Source organism: Ambystoma mexicanum, chromosome 6p (assembly GCF_040938575.1).
Source record: "Ambystoma mexicanum isolate Mex_15411 chromosome 6p, UKY_AmexF1_1, whole genome shotgun sequence".
NCBI classification, from domain to species: domain Eukaryota; kingdom Metazoa; phylum Chordata; class Amphibia; order Caudata; family Ambystomatidae; genus Ambystoma; species Ambystoma mexicanum.
Window position 1 is genome coordinate 742,035,770 of NC_090935.1, and position 13,557 is coordinate 742,049,326.

The 13,557-nt window shown below is 45.0% G+C and overlaps 1 protein-coding gene across 2 annotated transcripts in view; it reads left to right on the forward strand.

Annotated features, from left to right (window-relative positions):
* Positions 1–13,557, forward strand: part of ADGRV1 (adhesion G protein-coupled receptor V1) — a 2,479,945-nt gene that overhangs the window by 972,308 nt on the left and 1,494,080 nt on the right. For both annotated transcript variants that reach the window (XM_069627623.1, XM_069627624.1), the window contains 2 exons: positions 1,434–1,568; positions 5,852–6,074. In XM_069627623.1, coding sequence (XP_069483724.1) covers positions 1,434–1,568; positions 5,852–6,074 — 358 coding nt within the window. The remainder of the gene's footprint in view (positions 1–1,433; positions 1,569–5,851; positions 6,075–13,557) is intronic.

Genomic DNA, 13,557 nt, shown 5'->3' on the forward strand with positions numbered 1-13,557 from the left:
AATGAGCATGCTGTTTGAAGAATTAATGTATAGTCTTTTAATAGTTCGGATCATCCATATTAGGTATATTGTATGTTTAATCTGTTCTGAATTTGTGCATGATTGACTAGTTTAATTGCATTTCATCTTGGGCAGTTATATTTTTTATTGCTACAGGATCAATGAAATGTGTGATATTTTGAGTCTAGCAACCTTATCTCATTTTTATTGTTAAGCTATGAAGTGTATTTATGTTTATCTGCGATTACTGCTTTTATGGTCTGACAACCAAAATAAAGCTGCATCATATCGCATATTGCTGCCCTACATTGACGATAACCATAGAATTAGAAACAACATTCACCTTCCTAAATCATGGTGCAGACTTTGGAATAAATTACAGCACATTGGTGTTTCCAGCAGTAAACCATTACAAGTTTCCAGTGGTAAACCATTACAAATGCTTACCCTTTCTTAATGTGGCATATAAGCCCTAATGCAAGTAGTTGACAAACATGAAAGTTGCTTAAATCTGTGTCATACCTGGCTATAAGGCACCATTGTGACATGCCTGATATACAATGTTCCATGCACCAACCTTATCCATTGGTTTCAGAAATGAATTTTTATAATCATGGTTGTATTTTTTTCCATCATTGGTTTCATGATGAGCAATACACATTATACAAATGTTACTGTTGAGTTGGTAGAGGCAGCAATAGCTTCTTCATTTTTAAAGAAACATCCTGGCACAGCGAATCAGAGAGGCACCTATGTTAAATCGAAGTACCGTCTGCAGAAGGACTCTAAACGATTAGAAGGTTTGGGGAATAAGCGTCCAAAACATTTTTTCAAAGATCATCTGTAATGTTATTGTGGTCCACGAAGTCCCATAAACTGATCATATACATTCAAACATGTGAGTTCAAAAGAATTGTTTTTCTTGCACATTATATATGCTGCTGGCATGGGTGCATAGTTTGTGCCAGAATCAATACAGACTATTGTACCCAGTAACCTGTAATGTGGTATACAAATGGGGTGACAACTGGAGTGACAAAGTGCCCCTCCTTTTCTGCCCCCATCTGCCTTTATGAAGTAGCTCCATGGGGTCATTTTACATTCCTGCCCAGATAATATACAGACTCATGTCGGAATATATTAAGAGATAGATGTCTTGAGGATGTTACAATATGGATGACAATGCTCATGATCACCAGTGAACCTCGGGTGTTTGTGAATTTATTTTAAAGACTATGCTAACCTTACGGAAATGGTTGGAATGAGGACCGGGAGTGGTTAAGCTGTATATGAAGTATTGTGAAAAGTATTGTGAAAAGCAAAATCCTTATTAAAAATATTTTGCGAAAAGTCCGTTTTGTGCAATATTATCAATTTGTTTTTATTTCAAGGTATACAGATGATACTGAATGTGTAAACCTTTTTCTTCACAGCCACCTCGGCTGCAGGTGCCTCAACAACTGAAGTGTTTGTGTGGGAGACGGGACAGACATTTTTCCGCCAATTCCAGTCTCTTCCTTTCATTGGGATGAAAAGCATTACCACGTTTACACCACCTTCAGGCTTTGGTAAGTGTTATAAAGTATGGGTTGTGTGTATTTTAGATGAGCGAGTGTGTTGGCAATAGTTACTAAATATTGATTGAACTCATCAAAAGGTGCCACCAAACTGATATTTTCCAATCAACACATTTTACTGTGAATGTTAAATATTAATGTGTTTGCAACGGGATAAACCATCACAACCTATGTTATTATTTAAGATTAATGTTCATGAAAATCTTCAAGAAGTAGTAAACAGAATGGAGCAATGCACCTTTCTAAGTACGGAATTCAAATGAACAGTTTGTTAGCAGACATGCTAAAAAATATACACAAAAATGAAAAATGAAAAATGCAAAATCGACAATTTAATAGCAATAGAAACAAGAGAAGGAAAGATACTAGATAAAAAGCATTGTTAGGGACACTGAAAGTTGTTGTAACCTGAAAGAAGACACAATGTTTCAGTATAGTTCCATGGTAAGATGAGATAACGGAGGATCCATCTGTGTTAAAATAGCAGCAGTTTTGGACTTTTTTTATGCAGCTTTGAAAGTCTAGACAGACGTTTGTCTGAGAAAGATGATGTATTTTCCAGGATGATTTACCTAATTTGCCAAAACCTTACGTTACGTTTTTCTACAGAAATAGTTTTTCAAAAAGCAAGAAAAATGCTGCTAATTAAAAATGATTCCCTTCTCTGCTGTCTACATGTTGAATCTATGCTGCTATAGGGTGTAGGGCAGTGTAAAAATTTGGGTCAAAATGGAAAATGCAATGATTTTCAGTGAATTAAGTGCTCGCCTCAGGCATCTGTGTGCAACGTGCAGACACAGGTTTGAATACCAGCTAGGCTGAGTCAGGCTTTCATCCTTCTGATGTTCATGAAAAGGATAATAACACTTACTATTACACCTGCAATGAAGCAATATTGAAAATGTGATATTATGGTATGTGCAACTGAATGGCTAGGAGGTGAACTCCACTTATCCCTGATTTGTATATTCAAAATAGGCGCGGCTTGACAGGTCTCATGGACAGGTAATGAAAATAAAGCACACACATACGTATTTCCATTTATTTTGTATAAAGCAGGATTTCCATGCTGATACACAAAAAGTAGCAAATCACTTGCTCCTTTGTCACAACTTGTTGCTGTTCCAACTTGGCGTTGTTAGTTATGCAAATCTCAAGGCACCTATTCAGTTCTATTTTCTAGTGCTTTCTAGCGCTTTATCAATTTCAGAACACTGTATTAATTTGTTTGCACATAAACTATTGTCTTTTTATCAATCATATGAAAATGAATAGTTGAATCAGTGCTTTTTGTGACAGGCAGGTTGGACAAATACTTTGGAATAGAGGAATTACTGTACTTTAAGAAATTCCAATCTTAATCTAGTAAACATGTACTCTAATAATGATGGACTCACATCAATCAGAATTGTCTCAAACATTTGAACACACTTTGGATAACTGATCCAATGTGGGTGGTTGGCTGTTGACAACCCCCACTCACTTGTACTCAGTGGCGCAGATTCTCAAAATGATTTTTGGCGCAAGTGATGAGATGCACTTATGCATCTCTTCACTTGTGACAAAAAAAGCAGGCACTAAATCCACAAAGGACAACAATATTCCTTTTTCCAGCCATTAGCACATTTGCACTTATTGGGGGTATTTCTACGCATTTAAAAGTGCATCCTGAATTCACAAATGGCATGTCCTTTTAAATGTGCAGAAATTACAGTTATCCCTTTTGTCTATTGGGAACAGGCACACAAGGGCAGAGCAAATTATGACAGGGTTATTTCTGACCCTGTCATGAATTTACCTTTAAGTGTGACAGCCATGGTTTAAACCAGGAATTATTGGCTGGAAGGTCTATACTGGTCCCTTCCTCCTTTTTCAGGAAAACCAGTCTGTCTCAGGTTTCAGTTGGTTTAGACTCCCTCATGGCAAAGGCCTTGTCATCTCCAGTTATAATCCCAGTTCACAACTCATCCCTTTGGAACATAGTGTTTTCCTTTCCTGCAGCTTGTAATTCCAGGTTCATAATTGGAATCCTATACCGGTGTGTTCCTGCTTTTTAAAATGTCCACTATTCCTACGCATATGTCACACTATTTGATTGGTTAAATATTTCCATTTATCTGACTCATAGTTAGATACTCCTATAGAATACACACCACCAATCTTCATTGGTCAATTATAATTTCACTACACTTGAAAAGATAAACGTGGGGCCCAATCTGCTCTTAATATCTTTAAATGCAAAATCAGTGTTATGTCATGCATCATGTAGCAGCATGCCACATCAATGAAATATGAATTTCTGTAATCCCATAGCCCACACACGTCAGTATATGTCACATGTATGTGGGGGCACATTTATTCATAAAGTTCTGCATATTAATGTTATTAAATATAAAACATTGTAGACATTGTGGATTTAGTGCCATATAACAGAGTAGGCTCTCAGCTTTGAAACACACTTTTTGGCTTGTTTCTTACTGGCATGGTTGTAGGTTTATAAGTATCATAACTACCTGTGTTTCAACATGTGAAGCTGCAATATGTTATGTCATTCATATTTAATGAAAGTCTCACATGTCCTGGCATGCCCTCAGCTAATAATTAGCCAGGATTCCCTGACACAAGGACCCATTGTTTTAATATCCATTAGGCTAACCATCTGGTCAGTGTATTGCCTTAAGTAATGTCAAAGGTGCCACATTAAGGGCCATACAATCTGTCTGAAGCTTGGCACAGGGAGAACAGAGTGGGTTGTCATGGGCACTGATCTGATGATTATGAGTGAGCACACCATGAAATTAAGCTTGGATTAATTTTATTAACTGTATTTTCAAGTATGTATTCTTAAACTAGGCTCCTGTGGGAGAGGCCTAATCCAGGCAAACCTTTGTTCTTAGTTTTCTTGATGGATTTTCTTGATATGAGACCATAAATCTTTCTACTCCGAAAGGTTCAGGGCCGTCTCATGGGAACATAAGTCACTCCCATTGGAATTTGTAAGGTGGGTAGAAGTGAAATTTGAACTTTGGGTCAGTTCAACAAAAGGACAACAAACAAGAATTTCCAAAGTAATGTGAATGATATTAATTTGTGTGCATGAAAATCTCCTGTATTGACAGCAGGTAAAACATTCTTATTAAATATTCTTTATACTTCACCCAACCGCTTGATCCAAAGCAATATCCCTGACCTCCTGTACATTTTTTGGTTTTCTAACATAGTCACTGAGTTACCTCATATGGTCGCCCCATAATGAAGTAAGTAATTACAACTGAGCACAGACATACAATCCTTCCAGTTTTAAATGAATTCTTGATATTGGAAAACAATAAGATAATTATATAGTACTATTGGGCTTAGAAACATGCAGACGTTATCCTGCCGTATTAGTTCTCTTATGCATTTAAATGACTTTAATTGAAATCAAACTGTGAAAATGTGGCTTTGATGAGCCTCTGCACAAACTTGCAAAGTGAAGTGACTGGCATAAATCAGAGATATTTATTTTCACCCCACATCTAGATAAGCATTTCTAAAATATTTAGTTGCTGTTTTTTTTACTCTTTGTTAAAAACAACGAATCAAATTCATCTAGTTTTCTGATCAATTAAAAGTGTGTGTATATCAATGTTTGTAATATATCTGGAAGATCATCACTGTCTTTAGGCAGAGCTTCGTTAGTCATCTATGGAGGAGAAATTCACAACCTCTTATACATCAATGTTTTTTTTCCAAATGTTTATTTTCCAGATAATCTCTTTATGTGTTTTAGTAGAAAACATTTGTTTGCTCTGATTACTCTGTTTCTGACTTTTGTTTATGTTGGTATATATTGAAGTGTTCTTTTTCCAAAAATCATTATTTTCTTTCTGTCAAAATATCAAAAAATCATAACGGTTTACATTTAAAAACTAAAATATGATTAGGCACTATATAGCCTGACATTCTGTTCTGGAAAATTACTTTGTATATGTCTGTCCTGTGTTTCCACATTCCTACAGCAAATTCAGATTGAATAATAATGCTCTTTAAACATGCACATCACAGATGTTCTGTGTATAACAAGTTCACAACTTTTAAACAATCAAATAAATATTACAACATTCTGGGTTCCAACAATTGTTTGATATTGGTTTGCATGATTGTTGGTAATGGCATAGGGGCTGCCCTGTTTTGCTTGAGATTGTTTTATGAATTACTTATGGATGAAATTATGCAAGTTGTTGATTGACCCCCGATCGCTATCCAACATCAAAGTATTATTTTTTTTCCAGTCCATGTTCTGCTGGCTGGAAAGAATTCATCTGCCCTCTATTCCTGGAGCTCTGAAATAGGGCGCTTCGCCCTGGCACTCGAAGCCCCACCAGCAAACCATATGGTTTCTGTTCCTGTGAAGTCACTTAACACCACCAAAAGTTTAATTGCTCTTGCAGGAAAGAACTACTCACAGATCTATGAGCTGATTTATGTCTCCAATCAATCTGATTTTATACCTAGGTAAGTTGACAACACCTAACTGTGTGCTTCCTTCAGTTAGACTATTCCCACAGTTATTGCTAGTCATGAGTGTAAGATTCCTGTTTGCATTTATGCAGCACACATACATCTTTGGAGGGCCCATCAGTACGCCTGTTTTATCCATTGCCCTCACTATTTCAGAGAGTGAAATGTACATAAACCATGTCAATGCTGTTGATTGGCATGAGCATTTCAGCCACGGGCTGTGAAATGCAGACCGATGTCAGCACTGTACATTCTTCTGTGTCTGACAACCAATGAGACCAGGCACCAGTAAAACCTACACAGAAAATGCTGCATCCACCAATGCATCAGTTCAGGAATCAGGGATGCTCTCCTCGATGTGGCAGCCACTACTTAGGCACACCCCCTGCTCACAAATTCTGTGGTTGCCAGAAAGCTGCCAGTACACTTTGGATTCACATGGGGAGAAAGAGCCTTGTGAATTGTTCGCTCTGTCTTTATCTTTGCGTCATCACGTGATTTCGCTTGTTTTCAATATGGTGTTCTCCTTTGCTATCTCTGCATGTACTGTTTCTCTCTGTTTTTAACACCTCTCAATGCAATTCTTTACAGGAGCTCCTCCTGAATTGTAATATTGCTGCTTCAGTGACATCTAGATAGTAGACCTGGTGCTTTAAGTAGAATGGCAAATTTAGTTGGGGTCTAACAAGGGACAGGGCATTCAGTAAAAAGAAGGGGGGGCTTGACTAAAACAATGCACAAAACCCTATAAACACATATATTATGTCACTCTAGTGGCCTTGTTTGCATTCAGTTGTATATTGTAATACGCCTCTTTGCTTCAGTTTGCAAAATACATTCCTGTTTATGAATAAAAAGACTTCACTCAGCATATAAACAGTACATCTGTCAATGAGTAAATCACCTTTGTTCTATAAATAAATCCCCAATGTGACAGATGTGGGAGATCCTGACTACTTTGTATAAAATCCAAGAACACTTAGGGAGCATAGGAATGACCACAGTTGTTATATTTGGGAAATATTTCTGTTATTTATTTAAGAATTAATTATTTTTCAGCATGTAAAGCACACTGGTCTTGGTGTTTGTTTCCTTTGACAGCGAGAACACTTACCCTAACAGTAAAATATCTGCTATGACCCATAAATACAGCTTTAGAGAGCCTGACCTTGGGTTGTGGGGTTTCGACTGCTCTAAATGGAGAGCATCTTATTTTCTCTAAAAACATCCATAGCGTTTTTCGTATACACATGTTGAGCTTCAGGAGCCATGCAGGGAACACATTCAGCAATTCATTAACCACCTAGAACTATATTGAACTTAAAATGATTCCTAGAGTCTTGAGAATTTTAATCTTTCATGTTATGAGGAGAATAATCTTCATGACCTACTGAGTGAATGGGAGATTGCCTGTCTGATTGTTCATTTAATTTAATAATTTTAAGGTCAGTATACTTCTGTATGTGGTAAACTCCCACCATTTTGATAATTCTCTTCTCTGTAACTTTTCTAATTGTTTTAATTTGACTAAGGTAGTTGCTTATGTTACAGTCCTGTTCTTATGATTGCTTGTATTTTATTTGTATGGTCCATATTTTCTAATTTGAGTTCAGCCATCTTAAGGCAGTTATCAATTGATAATGCTTCTGTCATAATGAAAAAGCAAAAACCTGAAAGATTTGTAAGCAGGTCAAAATTAAAATGTGTTCGGGACCACTGTAGCCTCCACAGATAATGGCCACAAAAATGATGTGTTAATAGCTGGCGTGACCATAAACAGTAGAGTTGTAACCCATATATAAATATATTTATATTCAAGGAAAAAACTTTAGTTGCATGGATGTTAAGGTTAGAACTTAACGCAACAAAACCCCTGAAATTCAGCTAAAGCCACCTTAACTTGACACCCCCGGTTGCGCAGTTTATGACCACAATGATGACATCCCAGATGACATCCCAGATGACCTCACAGATGATATCACTGATGACATCAATAATGACATAATCTATGACATACACACAAGTCAATGTATTACAAAGATACTATTTAAAGATTACTTTTACTTTGTACAGTATGTGTTTGATTTCAATTTTAGCATGTTAATTGCTTACAAAGAAACCCAGAAATAAATATACATCTGTGTACATGTTTTCAAGCTAATGTTGAATTTTAAAACTTCCTTTCTTTTCTATACATGTATACATTTAGTGTAGTAATACAATTTTTTCAATACCCGTGTATGAACATTTTTTCAAATATATCCTAATACTTAATTGTTCCCTGTTTTAACGCACTTCTCATGTCATTTATAAAATTATACGGTTACACATGTTTCTTACAATAAAAAAATTGAGTATTTACGGATGTTTATTTTAAAGCCTTGTAAAAACTAAGGGGGTAATTCATAGAATTCAGCGCACAAGTGGCGCACGCGGCTGGCGCACAGTGTGCGCGTGCGAATCCCTGCGCCAGCCGCGTGCGCCAAAACCCATTTCCGCGCACAGCGTATTCATGGATTCCAGCCACCAAAACCAGCCGTGGCGCACAGTGGCGCAGCGACCTTGCAGCAGCGCCAGTTACGCCCCCAAGAACGCCTTCCGCGCAGGGAAAAGCCATCAAAATCCCCAATCCAGCGCAAAGGGCTGCGCTAACCCTGTACCAGCACGGCAAGCGGGCTACGTGTATTTCAGGGGTTCACGTGAAGTTTCTCACGCGATCGGGCCTGGGGGAGCGGGCTACGTGTATTTCAGGGGTTTGCGTGAACTTTTTCATGCGATCGGGCCTGGGGGAGCGGGCTACGTGTATTTCAGGGGTTCGCGTGAAGTTTCTCACGCGATCGGGCCTGGGGGAGCGGGCTACGTGTATTTCAGGGGTTCGCGTGAAGTTTCTCACGCGATCGGGCCTGGGGGAGCGGGCTACGTGTATTTCAGGGGTTCGCGTGAACTTTTTCACGCGATCGGGCCTGGGGGAGCGGGCTACGTGTATTTCAGGGGTTCGCGTGAACTTTCTCACGCGATCGGGCCTGGGGGAGCGTGCTACGTGTATTTCAGGGGTTCGCGTGAACTTTCTCACGCGATCGGGCCTGGGGGAGCGGGCTACGTGTATTTCAGGGGTTCGCGTGAACTTTCTCACGCGATCGGGCCTGGGGGAGCGTGCTACGTGTATTTCAGGGGTTCGCGTGAACTTTTTCACGCGATCGGGCCTGGGGGAGCGGGCTACGTGTATTTCAGGGGTTCGCGTGAACTTTTTCACGCGATCGGGCCTGGGGGAGCGGGCTACGTGTATTTCAGGGGTTCGCGTGAAGTTTCTCACGCGATCGGGCCTGGGGGAGCGGGCTACGTGTATTTCAGGGGTTTTTCACACGATCGGGCCTGGGGGAGCGGGCTACGTGTATTTCAGGGGTGCGTGAGAAGTTCCACACGCGATTGGCCTGGCCGCGTGTATTTCAGGGTTGCGTGGGAAGTTCCACACGCGATTGTCCTGGGCGCGTGTATTTCAGGGGTGCGCGGGAAGTTCCACACGCGATTGTCCTGGGCGCGTGTATTTCAGGGGTGCGCGGGAAGTTCCACACGCGATTGTCCTGGCCGCGTGTATTTCAGGGGTGCGTGGGAAGTTCCACACGCGATTGGCCTGGGTGCGTGTATTTCAGGGGTGCGCGGGAAGTTCCACACGCGATTGGGCTGCGTGCGGGTATTAGGGGTGCGCGCAAAGTTTCACACGCGATTGGGCTGCGTGCGGGTATTATAGGGGTGCGCACAAAGTTTTACACGCGATTTCAGCAGGGTACGTGTATTTCAGGGGTGCCGGGGAGTCCTACATGTGATTTGCCAGTGTGGGTCCTCCCAGGTGTTCCCTGTACACCCTCCACGGCCCCTGCAGGCAGCCCACACCACAGGGGACTACCCTGCATCCCTGGTCATGTCCCGCAGGCAGCCCACCCAACATGGGCATGCCCCCCAGCAAAGGCACATGTCTCCTTGCACCAATGATCACCAACTCATGTCCCCTTGCACCCCCACCCCCAGCATTGCGGGGCACCTGCCAGCAGGCCCCCACCCATGTCTCCCAGCACCCCCACCCCCCCAGTCACCAGGGGCAGCCTCCACCAGGCCCCCACCCATGTCCCCCACCACCCCCACCCCCCAGCAGTGCAGGGGCACCCACCACCAGGCCCCCACCCATGTCTCCCAGCACCCCCACCCCCCCCAGTCACCAGGGGCAGCCTCCACCAGGCCCCCACCCATGTCTCCCAGCACCCCCACCCCCCCAGTCACCAGGGGCAGCCTCCACCAGGCCCCCACCCATGTCTCCCAGCACCCCCACCCCCCCCAGTCACCAGGGGCAGCCTCCACCAGGCCCCCACCCATGTCTCCCACCACCCCCACCCCCCAGCACTGTGGGGCACCTGGCAGCAGGCCCCCACCCATGTCCAACTCATGTCCCCCACCACCCCCACCCCCCAGCACTGTGGGGCACCTGCCAGCAGGCCCCCACCCATGTCCAACTCATGTCCCCCACCACCCCCAACCCCCAGCATTGCGGGGCACCCTCCACCAGGCCCTCGCCCATGTCCCATCCATGCCCCCACCACCCCCACCCCCCAGCACTGTGGGGCACCTGCCAGCAGGCCCCCACCCATGTCCCATCCATGCCCCCCTGCACCTGGGTCCCAACAATCCCCAATCATGTCCGTAATGGCCATCCTCCCCTGCCAAAAGGCCCAACCAACTATCACATCCACCCACATATCAAAGGCAATTACATGTTACACACCCAATGTAAATAATGCAAATGAACACATGTCTGTCACACACAATGGCTGCATGTGAATGTTAAAACACCCAACATGACATGCATGAAAGTAATGAGATGATACGACACATTGAAGGATGAAAATAAAAATGTATTGAAAATCAACAAGAATGGAAATGAAATTAGAAAAACCACGAAGCAAAACAACAAAAAGAAGATGAATGTCCATGAAAAAAATCCAAAAAATCCAAAAATCCATAGAAGAACTATATACAAGACAATCCCGGGTCCATGAGCCCAACCAAATGAAACCTAACTATGTCAACTAACTAAAAACTGAACTATATACAAAAAAGTGGCGCATTGTCCAATCGCAACCAAATAAAAAAAATAATAATTTAAAGGAAACCTACCACTAACTATATAACTATATACAATGGCAGCGTGCAAGTCCTGCGGCTCACTCTGTGATGTTGCCGGCCAGGGCATCATCGAACTCCATGTCGATGTCCTGGAGGCGGGACTCTGTCCTGGCCCCGAGGTCTCGCAGGGATAACCCCATGTTCACCTCAAACTCCCTGCGAGCTTCCTCGAGGCACTCAGCCCGCCTCAACGCCCGACGCATGGAGAACTACGCCCTGACCATGGTGAGCCGCTCCTCTTCCGCCCGCTGCCGCTCCGCACCTATCCGCTGGACCAACTGCTCCCACACGGAAGACACTACCATCCCAGGGTTCTCCTGCCCTCCGGCCGATGCCTGCAACCCTGATCTTGATGGCCCCGAGCCATGATGCCTCCCACGTCGAGCCTGCTGCTGCCTCCGACGCCACTGCCTCTGCCAGCACGACGGCATCCAGGATGATGGAAACCACCGACGCCGTCGTGCACGTGCCCTGCCCGATGATGCCGTCACATCCTCCATCTGCTGGGTTCCAGTTGCTGTGTTGTCCACCCCTGCTGGACCTCTGACTCCCGACTGTGGCAGGGATGGGATCCCCACCGAGCTGGCTGCATTGGTCAGGGCAGGTCCACAGGGGGCCCTGGTGGCATCTGGGCCGGAAGACGGCAAGGAGAACGACTGGCGTATAGTCTCCACAGAGGAGGAGAGGGCCGCCAGATTGGCCGACACATGCAGGAAACCCCCGAACATGGCCGATCCCAATTGGGCCACATCGGCACGGTGCTCTTCGTGATGACGTGCGTGCTCCTCCTGGGAAGCACGCACGGCATCACGAATCACAGCCGTGCGCATCGCGACCCCAATCAGGACCTTCTCCACATGGCCAGGGGTCCCCTCGTCCGCAGGTGGAGGGGAGTCAGATGACATGGACATCCCCTCTACCTGCGGACGGGCCTGGGACGGGGCATCCCTGCTGGTGCACGGTGGTGCACCCACAGGTTCAGGGACAGCGACATGCACAGGCCCCTCCACGGTGACCTGTGCTGTCTCCTGCCCCTGCCCCTGGACTGAACCACTTGCACCAGCAGGGATGCCCCCACCAGGCCCCATGTGCGCCTCAGTGGCGGCCTCCTCCTCCTCTGTGGAAACCACCAACCTGGATGGCTCCTCGCCGTCTACCGCCGTAGCAGGCCCCTGTGGGGGCTCACCCACCCCTTCCGCTGCAGCCGTGGGGGCATCCCCGCCGCCTTGCTCCACAGCACCGTCTCCGCCCTCTCCTTCACTAGCCGCTGCGTAGAGGGAGACATAGAACACAAGCATCAGGGTACTGTACAATGGTCCCCTAGACAGGAAGCAATAGCAGATGAGTGCCACTGTCAAAGTACACTTCCATCATGTCACACCACAACACATGTGTCAGTCCAGGCAAAACACACACAGTGACAGTCATGGTGCGTGCCATGGATATTTCAATGCATGTCCAATGGACTCTCGAATCATACAATGTAATGGGACTCACATGCATCATGGGTCATGCCTATCACATGCACACACTTCACCTCAGTCACATCCATCTGGCCCCGTACACCCCAATCACAGTGCATACAAGGATGACTAGGCTGCATCAGTGAATCTGTACATTGTCACAGACATGTGTCATGCATCCATGGCACTCACAAGTCACAGACACGCAGGTCAGGCACACAGACATGGATACCACATATGTATCTGGCATCAGCACCCATCCCTCGCCCCCACCCATGTCCAGGAACAGAGACTGCCATGCTCTCATGTGTGCAATCTGCACAGGGCTCCCCATGTCGCATTCAAACACATGCAACAACCGTGCGGTTCACACATTACAGGTCGCACATGCATTCCCATGATGTCCCTGCACACATACATGCGTACATGGCCTATGTCACACATGCAGGCAAGTATCAGACAACCAGCACACTGCAACATGCCCTGTCTCACACAGCAATGCTTGGCCACTAACTGCTCAACTCCAGACGGGTCTCCCTCTCAAGGACCTGGGCGTGGAGCGCTGGGTGTGCGCGTTCCAGGACCCTCAACTGGATGGAACTCATGCGGCCCCGGCCCCCCTCCACGAGGCGCCGGGCCTTCATGAGGGTCCTGGACCTCAAGTCCTCCCAGCGCTTCTTGACCTTCTGGATGGTGCGGGTTGCCACCCCCTCCGCGTTGATGGCAACCACACAGTCGGCCCAGATCCTATCCCGTCCTTCCCTGTTGGCGCGGGACGATCCGAAGAGGGCATCATACTGCCCCAGGACTTGCTCCACCAGGACACCAACTTCGGTGGC